Raw genomic sequence first — 11580 nt, 5'->3', positions numbered from 1 at the left:
CACCAACCTGCTTCACACATTAGTTATGGCTATAGCTATTTCTCCCCATTTTTAGCCAAAAGAGACCAAAGAGACAAAATAAATGTCTATTCAGTCATAAACCAAATTGTCAAAAGTTAAGGGTTACAAAACCAAGTACATATTCAACTGTAAGAAAGCTGAGATACAAACCAATAAAACATGAATACAGCAAAATAGAATTGCCAAAATCAAGAAAATCCATCAAAACAGCAATAAAAACCATCACATCAATATGGACCAAAGTCAAAGGAGCTAGTTAGAGGAGCTTGAGCTTGCAGCTTCATTAACATCAGAAATAGAATTTCCACTTGTCTCATCATTATTTGCAGACCTCTCACTAGAGGTGTAGGCTTCAGCTTCCTTAGCATGTTCAATATTCTCACCTTCAGCTTACTCCAAGCTTGCAATCAGGGCTTCCAACGATTCTTTCCTAGATGTTGCTACCCTTATCCCTTCACCCAACTCTTTACAAGTCTTCTTCAGCTCAGCAATAGTTCCAACTTTTGAGTCTGGCTTTTTCATAGCAGATGTCATAACAATGTCTTTGACATGACTGCCTTCAAAAAGTTTATAGTGCATAGACAGAGCAGGTTTCCTTCTACTAGGTAAGTCATTAGAACTCAGAATACTAGGGTGTTGATTCAGGATAATCCCACAAATCATAGAGGGAAAGACAATAGGCAGCTTAACTGCATTAGTAGATGCATGCTTGATAATTTCTTCAAACATAAATCTACCATAGTCAAAATTCATTTTGGTTCCAACAGCAAAGGTAAACCTTCCAAGGGTATTAGCAATTGTGGAAATATGGTTTGTAGGCACCCAATTTGCAACTCTTATTTTATGCAATATAGCATACTTGACAGTTAACTTCCCAGCAGGAAGATGCTTCTTAATAGGCCACCCTTTCACCTGCCTGGCTGTAATTTCTCTACAGACCTTATTGTCTGTAGCTTCCAATTCACCTGCACCCTCAACTCTTCTTCCCAGAAAATTGTTAATAACAGTGGGAGAGAAATGATACACTTACCTCTCACAAACACTTTGCAAAATTCCTTGCTGTTCTTATCAGCAATATCCTCAGGAATGTTGACAATGAATTCCTTAACTAAACCCTCATAGCACTTGGAGAACCCAACCACAGTCTTCTGAAGGAGAAGGGCGATCCAAAACGCAGCGGATTTTAAAATTTCTCCTTTAGTGATCCTCACGAGTGGGCATGATCAGTGATAGAATTGTTACCTCTTGTGGCGATTGTAACCTTTGATGTAGATCAACGGAGCGATCACGAATGTTGAACGATGACAACGCCTCTGCTCAGTCCACATGAACGGATTCCTTCAATATTAGTGCTAGCTGCTACGAATGAAGGCTTTGAGTGAGAGAGAGAGAGAGAGAGAGAGAGAGAAACGAAATTGCAACTGCACAAATGCTTCTACACAAGGGTTCTATTTATAGAACCACTTGTGTGGGCTGCAAGCTAAAAAGCCCACTCAAGTGTATGTGGCCCATATCTTATAATATGCCAAAATCACTTAAGCGCGTGGTACCTTACCATATTTCATATTCTACTTAAGTACACCGTACCTTACGATGTTCTACAATTCACTTAAGGGCACCGTACATTACGGTATTCCTTAGTTACTCTATCTCTCATCAATCCGTCCTTTTGTGTGTGACCCTGTAGGTTTTCGCGGCATTGGCAATTATATTAAATCACGTATTTAACATAATAAATAGTGAGCGGTATCTAGCAACACATCACTGCTACCCAAGACACGAAAGTGTCATGTGATCTGGAAAATCCTTTTGTGATAATACTTATATGTACAATTACCCTTTCGCCCTTATGTCTATATTGAACACAAGGCATAGACCGTGTCATCCTTGTCCAGTTCAATAATGGGCCCATAGACATTTATCTTGTTATGCAGGATGGGCAAATTCCATCTAGGTCACTCATGTCCCTTAGCACGCTTCGTGGAGTACCCATCAACTGTCTTTATGGTCATCCAGTTACGGACAATGTTTGATCAGCAATAAGGCACTCGACTCTACATCTAGGGTCCATAGTGGTTTCAGGTCGAAGGGTGGTATACACCATTATCACCATGAGAATAACTTATGACACTTTGCATAATATTCTATATAGTATTCTTATAGCGGGTCAATCCAGTATAAATATTACTGTTAATATTCATACCTATGTTTAAGACTTGATAACTCCTTATCCATGATCCATGAGATGTGATCATCAGTCTATATACATAATAGTCTTAATGCTTTAATGTTATCCCACTTCACAATAAAGCTCGACTATGGATACTTTAAGAATAGTGTCCTTATGTTTAATGTGATCTCATGATTAAGTCACACTTGATACATTAAACGGACTATCTATTCTAGGGACTTTATTAGACAAACATAATAAAGAAAAAGCCTTTTATTATTAATAAATAATTCGATACAAGTACCAAAAGTATTGGCCTTTAGGGCTTACACCAATAATCTCCAACTAGGACTAGAGCCAATCAGGCATACCCCTAATGCCCATAGATCTAGTATGGCCATCATGCTTTTACTGCGCAAGAGGCTTTGTCAGTGGTTTAGCAATATTTTCAAGTGTAGGTACTCTGCATATTTTCACATCTCCTCTATCTATTATCTCTCGAATGAGGTGATAATGCCTAAGTATGTGTTTGGATCGTTGGTGAGATCTAGGCTCCTTAGCTTGTGCGATTGTACCATTATTATCACAATAGAGACCAATGGGATCCACAATTCTAGGAACTATGCCAAGTTCACTGATGAACTTTTTGATCCAAACAACTTCCTTTGCTGCACTTGAGGCAACAATATACCTGGCCTCGGTTGTAGAATCAGCAACTGTGTCTTGCTTTGAACATTTCCAGCTCACAGCGCCACCGTTTAAGCAAAACACATAACCAAATTGCGATCTAAAGTCATCCTTATCTGTCTGGAAACTAGCATCGGTGTATCCAACTACAGCCAGCTCTTCCTGACCTCCATATATCAAGAATGAGTCCTTAGTCCTTCTCAAATACTTAAGGATATTCTTAACAGCTACCCAATGAGCATCACCAGGATCAGATTGGTACCTACTCGTTGCACTTAAAGCATACGAGACATCTGGTCGAGTACATAACATGGCATACATGATAGATCCTATTGCAGATGCATATGTAATCTTATTCATGCGATCCCTTTCTTCCTTAGTTGAAGGGGATTGTGTTTTTGATAGACACAGGCCATGTTGCATAGGTATGAATCCTTTCTTGGAATCATGCATATTAAAGCGTCTCAGCACTTTGTCTATGTACGTACTCTGACTTAGGCCAAGCAGTTTTTATGATCTATCTCTATAGATTCTGATTCCTAATATATAGGTTGCTTCACCTAGGTCCTTCATAGAAAAGCATTTCCCCAACCAAGACTTTACTTTCTGCAGGGTAGGGACATCGTTTCCAATGAGTAATATGCCATCTACATATAATACCAGGAAAACGATCATGCTCCCACTAACCTTCTTATAGACACAAGGCTCATCTTCATTCTTGATGAATCCATATTGTTTTACCGTTTCATCAAAATGAAGATTCCAGCTTCTGGAAGCTTGCTTCAATCCATAGATTGATCTTTGTAACTTACATATCTTTTGGGCTTCTTCTGGTATGTCAAATCCTTCAGGTTGTGTCATGTCCACACCCTCAAGAAGATTCCCATTAAGGAAAGAAGTTTTGACATCCATCTGACATATTTCATAATCATGATATGCAGCGATAGCAAGTAAAATCCGAACATATTTAAGCATTGTAACTGGTGAAAAGGTTTCATCATAGTCAACCCCATGAATTTGTTTATATCCTTTTGCAACCAGTCTTGCCTTATAGGTATGTACCTTACCATCCATGTCAGTCTTCTTTTTGAAGACCCACTTGCATCCTATAGGATTAACTCCTACAAGAGGCTCTACCAAGGTCCAAACTTGGTTTGTGTACATGGAATCCATTTCAGATTTCATGGCTTCAAGCCACTTCTCAGACTCGGGACCAGTTATGGCCTCTTGATAGGTCACATGCTCATCTTGATCCATGAGTAATATATCACCTTGATCAGTTATGAGATATCCATATCTCTCAGGTTGGTGACGTATCCTGCTTGACCTACGCTGGTCTTGTTCTACTTGAGCAGGTTGCTCTTCCACAACTACTTGTGTTTCCTGGTCTAATTCCTCCATAGGTGTATCGATGCTTTGTGATTCTTGAATTTCTTCAAGCTCTACTTTCCTCCCACTGATTCCTTTGGAAATAAAATCCTTTTCTAGGAAAACTCCAGTTCGAGCGACACACACTTTGCCCTCAGAAGGATTGTAGAAGTAATACCCTCTTGTTTCTTTAGGATACCCCACAAATAAGCATTTGTCAGATTTGGGCTCAAGCTTAGTTGAAATTTGTCGTTTCACATAAACTTCGCAACCCCAAATCTTCATGTAAGACATATGTGGTTTCTTACCATTCCATATCTCATATGGTGTCTTCTCAACCTTTTTGGATGGAACACGGTTAAGTGTGTAAGCTGCTGTCAATAGTGCATGTCCCCAAAAGGAGTTTGGAAGATCGACGTGACTCATCATGGATCAGACCATGTCTAACAGGGTTCGATTTCTTCTCTCAGATACACCATTCCATTGGGGTGTTCCAGGAGGAGTAAGTTGGGATAGGATCCTACACTCTTTCAGATGATCATCAAACTCTAGGCTTAAATACTCACCACCTCGATCTGATTGAAGAGTTTTAATATTCTTACCTAGTTGGTTTTGTACTTCATTCTTGAATTCCTTGAACTTTTCAAAGGACTCTAATTTGTGTTTCATTAAATACACATAACCATATCTACTGAAATCATCAGTAAATGTGATGAAGTACTGAAAACCTCCTCTGGCCGATATGTTTAGTGGTCCACATACATCAGTATGTATGAGGGCCAAAAGATCATTAGCTCTTTCACCATTTCCCGTGAATGGAGACTTTGTCATCTTTCCAATTAAACAAGATCTGCATGTCTCATATGATTCATAATCAAAAGAGTCCAAGAGTCCATCTTTATGGAGTTTGGAAATGCGTTTCTCATTTATGTGGCCTAATCGACAATGCCAAAGGTAAGTTGGATTTAACTCATTAGGTTTCATCCTTTTAGTATTAATGTTATAAATAGGCATTTCAAGATCAAGGACATATAGTCCATTGTTCATTTATGCAGTAGCATAGAATATATCATTCAAATAAATTGAGCAACAATTGTTCTTTATTATAAATGAAAAACCAAACTTGTCCAAACAAGAAACGGAAGTAATATTCCTGCTAATTGCAGGTACATAATAACAGTTCTCTAACTGAATTATTAAACCACTAGGTAAAGTCAATACATAAGTTCCTACGGCTAAAGCAGCAACCTTTGCTCCATTGCTAACTCGTAGGTCAACTTCACCTTTTGCCAAATCTCTCCTCCTTTTTAGCCCCTGCACATTGGTACAAATGTGAGAACCGCATCCAGTATCTAATACCCATGATGCAGAAGTAGATAAATTAATTTCAATAACAAAAATACCTGAAGTTGAAGTCTCTACTCCATTCTTCTTATCTTACAGGTACTTTGGACAGTTTCTCTTCCAGTGTCCGGTCTTACCGCAATGGAAGCAGGTGCCTTCCTTTGCTATGCCTCCACTAGGCTTCAAAGCAGCAACAGTGGGTTTGGGTTTGGTAACTTCCTTTCCTTTCCCTTTATCACCCTGCTTGGTGGGTCTTTTGTTCTGTCTCTTTCCATTTCCGATCATCAGAATGGACTTTCCTTTTGACTTCAGATTCTACTCAGCAGTTCTTAACATGGCTAGCAGTTCAGGAAGAGATTTGTCCATATCATTCATATTGAAATTTAGGACAAATTGACTGAATCTATCTGGCAACGATAGCAAGATTAAATCAGTCGCAAGTTCCTTTCCGAGGGGAAAACCCAACCTCTCAAGGTTCTCCACATACCCAATCATCTTGAGCACATGGGGACCTACAGGGGCTCCCTAAGCTAACTTGCCTTGAAAAAGGGCTTTTGAAACTTCAAACCTTTCATGCCTTTCTTGCTCTTGATAGAGCATATTCAGGTGTTCGATCATATCGAACGCTGCCATGTTCTCATGTTGCTTTTGCAACTCTGAGTTCATGGTAGCTAGCATGAGACAAGCAGTTTCATTGGCATCATCGACATGCTTCTTATAAGCATCTCTTTCTGCCTTAGGTGCAGAACTAGGAGGTTCCTCTTCAGGAACAGGTTTCTCCAAGACATACAACTTCCTATCATGTTTGAGGACAATCCTCAGATTTTGGTGCATATCTAGAAAATTTGTCCCAGACAATTTTTCCTTGTCAAGGATTGATCGCAAAATGTTGTTAGAGGTGTTTGTTGTCATGGTAATCTACATGAAAATAATGAAAATATAAGTATCAATAACATATTTAATTAGGCCTTTAATTAAATATGCTCCCACTATTTTACTCAAAACAAATGACCCTCACCATTTGATTCAGAAAATCCCATTGGAAGATTTTCTAGTGGGTCGAGATCCACTTTTCACTTTGTTTTAAGTCCGCGTAGGCGGATTACACAAAACTAGGTTATTTAGGTAGGAACTCCTTCCAATTGTATCTAATACAACTCTCGAATATTTTAGTTGGGTGAATAACTCCTTATTCCAATCCATCACATGGATCATTTCTAACTCTTGCTTCTAAACATATATAATCTTATTATAATTTGTTTAGTTAAGTTTGACCCATTGTTTTAGCAATTGGATATTATAATTATCCCATCTCCCCTTACTAATATAGAACATGCACCTCGCGTAGGCGAAACCTACATTATCCGATACTAGTCTTAATGAGTGCTAAAACTTGGAAAGCATAAACTTAATATTTAATTTGAGGCAATTTGAAATTATTCTGATCTCACCGGCTTATTTATCATATAAATCGTCTCTCACATGCATCAACATACATTCACATGCATCAACATACATAATTAAACAGTTATGGCCCCTAGCGCAATTGTTCTCCCAAGCCAATGAGAGAACCTAAGCTAACCTAATAACGATCTAAGCTTCTCCAAGCAAGATCTTCAAGGTTGTCCTCCTTTGATATTGAATTCTTCTCTTTCTTCGTAACATTACATTACATAAAAGAAACTCGTTTTACATATGAGGGAGTGAGATGAGAAAAGAAGTTACATTAAGAGATTAAAAGAGAGGCACGATACGCAGGTCGTATTTTAAAAACCCAAAACAAAATAAAGGAAAACTAAGGCCATAACCGATAACCACAAGACAATAATAATAAACACATTATTATTGTTAATTTTAATTCTTTTAATTAATTAAAACCAAATTAAATTTCGGCGACCAATCATACTACGCAGACTTAACCGGGGGTCCGCTGCCCATTCAGCGGTAACGGGGGTTCATTTGAAATCGACGTCGTTTTTCGCATCAACACTTGATACTTTAAGGCACAACTCTTGCGCAGTCACAACCCTAATCACATAACTCTTTGACAACACAACCCTTGTGCCGTCATTAACCCTAATGCACCAATTTTAGACCGTCAAACACATCTCGATTGTTGATTCAGTATGATTAATTAACATGTCATTGCTTCACCATACTAATGTCGGATCAAGAAGCAAACGACCATTGATCGCTCAAAGGAAAACAACCATTAAGTGTTTGAATGAACGAAACAGAAACAATATATCATATATACCATATTTTTCATCAGGATTACTTATATCATATATATAACTTGATCGATCTCAATTGCATAACCTATGGACGATCGATGTATCGCTGCTTCACCATACTAATGTCGGATTCCGAAGCATAGTCAACATCAAACATCCAAATCATACACACATGCCAAATTTAATTACTCGTTTATTCTTTGATTCATTCTATCTTTTAATCGTATTAATATAGAAAATACAGAAAATAAACAACTATCAGATGCATGGTTGGCTCTGATACCACTGAAGTAGAAGGGCGATCCAAAACGCAGCGGAATTTAAAATTTCTCCTTTAGTGATCCTGACGAATGGGCATGATCAGTGATAAAATTGTTACCTCTTGTGGCGATTGTAACCTTTGATGTAGATCTACGGAGCGATCACGAACGTTGAACGATGACAACACCTCTACTCAGTCCACACGAATGGATTCCTTCAATCTCAGTGCTAGCTGTTACGAATGAAGGCTTTGAGTGAGAGAGAGAGAGAGAGAGAGAGAAACGAAATTGCAACTGCACAAATGCTTCTACACAAGGGTTCTATTTATAGAACCACTTGTGTGGGCTGCAAGCTAAAAAGCCCACTCAAGTGTATGTGGCCCATATCTTATAATATGCCAAAATCACTTAAGCACGTGGTACCTTACCATATTTCGCATTCTACTTAAGTACACCGTACCTTACGATATTCTACAATTCACTTAAGGGCACCGTACATTACGGTATTCCTTAGTTACTATATCTCTCATCAATCCGTCCTTTTGTGTGTGACCCCGTAGGTTTTCGCGGCATTGGCAATTATATTAAATCACGTATTTAACATGATAAGCAGTGAGCGGTATCTAGCAACACATCACTGCTACCCAAGACACGAAAATGTCATGTGATATGACAAATCCTTTTGTGATAATACTTATATGTACAATTACCTTTTTGCCCTTATGTCTACATTGAACACAAGGCATAGACCGTGTCATCCTTGTCCAGTTCAATATTGGGCCCATAGACATTTATCCTGTTACGCAGGATGGGCAAATTCTATCTAGGTCACTCATGTCCCTTAGCACGCTTCGTGGAGTACCCATCAACTATCTTTATGGTCATCCAGTTACGGACAATGTTTGATCAACAATAAGGCACTCGACTCTACATCAAGGGTCCATAGTGGTTTCAGGTCGAAGGGTGGTATATACCATTATCACCATGAGAATAACTTATGACACTTTGCATAACATTCTATATAGTATTCTCATAGCGGGTCAATCCAGTATAAATATTACTCTTAATATTCATACCTATGTTTAAGACTTGATAACTCCTTATCCATGATCCATGAGATGTGATCATCAGACTATATACATAATAGTCTTAATGCTTTAATGATATCCCACTTCATAATAAAGCTCGACTATAGATACTTTAAGAATAGTGTCCTTATGTTTAATGTGATCTCATGATTAAGTCACACTTGATACATTAAACGGACTATCTATTCTAGGGACTTTATTAGACAAACATAATAAAGAAAAATCCCTTTATTATTAATAAAGAATTCGATACAAGTACCAAAAGTATTGGCCTCTAAGGCTTATACCAACATCTTCATCAACCCAGCAGTCTTTATTAGGCCCATGACCTCCTTGACCTCAACAGCATCCTTTCCTAACTCCCTTTCCACAACCACCCTTCTTTGGATCACAAATTTTCATTTGGAAGCTCCATCCTCAAGATGGAAAGAGATATTATCCAAATGCACAGCAACAACTTTCACAGGGGACTTCCTCACAGTGGTCTTCTTCACAGGAGAGATGTCAGGGACATCTTGCTCAACACCCTCTTCAGACTCAGAAACTTCTCTAACCTTCCTCTTCTTCACTTCAACCTTGCTCCAAGATTTGGAAGGACCAACACCAGCAATCTTCTTAGCTATTCTAGCTGACATCAGTTCATCCACAGATCTTCCTTTTCTAGTCTTCATACGCTTAGCCACATTTGGCTTTAAGTGATGAAGTAAGATATCCTCTTGATCATCAGACCTATCATCCTCTAGGTCAATCATATCATTTGCAACATCATGCTTCTCAGAATGGGAAACATTGGCAGTTTTAGATGCCACAAATTTTCCTTTACCAGACACAGTTTGCCCTAGGGAGCACAAACCTTCAGGAGCCATGTCCTTCTCAGAACTGGAGGAATTGTCATTCTTCTCACTATGTTGTTCAATCTCAGGAGAGGGGTATATTTTAGACAGGGGAGTAAAGACTTCCTTCACAAAATGTCCTTCATTAAGGATTCTAGTGACTAGGTTTCTTATGACACGATCAGTATGGTGAATATCTTCCTTAGAACTAGTGACATGAGTTGAGCTAGAAGGGATACTAGAGATGTTACCTTGATTGGGGCATGCAGAAGCTAATGCATCCATGGGATGGTTCAAATCAAGGGCCTCACAGGGAATAACTGATAGAGGAATCACATCCAGAATCTCATCATCATGAAAGTCCATGGAAGGAGCGCTAACCTTTTGAGTGGACTTAGTAGTTTTTGAAGCAGAAGTAGTTTGATGTTGTGACATTTTGATGTTTCTGTGGAAAAATTGCAGTTTCCCTAGCAAAGGAGTGTGAGGAAGAAGCAGGAAGTTGGAAGAGTTGGAGTAGGTAGTGAGGTTGTGGGGGTTGCGTGTGAAAAGGTAATAGATGGTATTTTCAAAACTAGGTGATGATTTACCATAATGGGCGCACTTTATTTTAGCCATATAGACACTACTTTGCTTACTTTTCCCACTCCATATTAATTGCTACAAGTCTTCATAAATGCAAATCCCTAATTTTCCTCTTAGGACTTCAAACTGATTTGCATCCAATGCCTTTGTAAAAATATCAGCTAACTGCATCTCAGTAGCAACATGCTCTAAGGCTACAATCTTATCCTCCACAAGTTCTCTAATAAAATGGTGACGGATATCAATATGTTTTGTCCTGCTGTGCTGAATAGGATTCTTAGAAATGTTTATAGCGCTCAGGTTGTCACAGTACAATGTCATGACATCTTGCGTGCATTGTATTCAGTCAGCATTTGTTTCATCCACACCAGTTGAAAACAACTACTTCCAGCTGCTATGTATTCAGCTTCAGCAGTAGACAAAGACACACATTTTTGCTTCTTACTAAACCATGATATTAAATTGTTCCCCAAGAAGAAGCATCCTCCTGATGTGCTTTTCCTATCATCAGCACTTCCAGCCCAATCAGCATCAAAATATCCAGACAACACAGATTCAGATCCATGAGTGTATAGCATCCCATAGTCACTAGTGCCGTTGACATATTTCAGGATCCTTTTCACTTGGTTTATGTGGCTCACCTTTGGTTCAGCTTGATATCTAACACATACACCTACAACAAAAGCAATGTCAGGTCTGCTTGCTGTGAGATATAACAGACTCCCTATCATGCTTCTGTAGAGACTTTGATCCACACTGACACCATTTTCATCTTTAGACACTTTCATATGAGTAGGAACATGTGTCCTCTTGTGGCTTTCATTCTCCATGCCAAACTTCTTAACAATATTTTTGGCATATTTACTTTGAGATAGAAAGATAGAATCTTCCATCTGCTAGACTTGCAGGCCAAGAAAATAGGTTAGTTCTCCAACAAGGCTCATTTCAAATTTAGACTGCATTTTCTCAACAAAATTTTGAACCATCTTACTT

The 11580-nt window shown here is 38.6% G+C and overlaps 1 protein-coding gene across 1 annotated transcript; it reads right to left on the bottom strand.

Moving 5' to 3' along the window:
• Positions 1-411: 411 nt before the first annotated feature.
• Positions 412-10440, bottom strand: LOC127136018 (uncharacterized). Its single transcript, XM_051062626.1, has 6 exons — positions 10257-10440; positions 9961-10145; positions 9622-9861; positions 1052-1169; positions 800-986; positions 412-754 (listed from the first exon to the last, which is right to left on the bottom strand). Exons 1-6 carry the CDS (start codon positions 10438-10440, stop codon positions 412-414), a joined length of 1257 nt encoding a protein of 418 aa, XP_050918583.1.
• Positions 10441-11580: the final 1140 nt, after the last annotated feature.

The sequence above is a fragment of the Lathyrus oleraceus genome, chromosome 4, assembly GCF_024323335.1.
Source record: "Lathyrus oleraceus cultivar Zhongwan6 chromosome 4, CAAS_Psat_ZW6_1.0, whole genome shotgun sequence".
NCBI lineage: Eukaryota > Viridiplantae > Streptophyta > Magnoliopsida > Fabales > Fabaceae > Lathyrus > Lathyrus oleraceus.
This window is presented reverse-complemented; position numbering and strand designations above follow the sequence as displayed.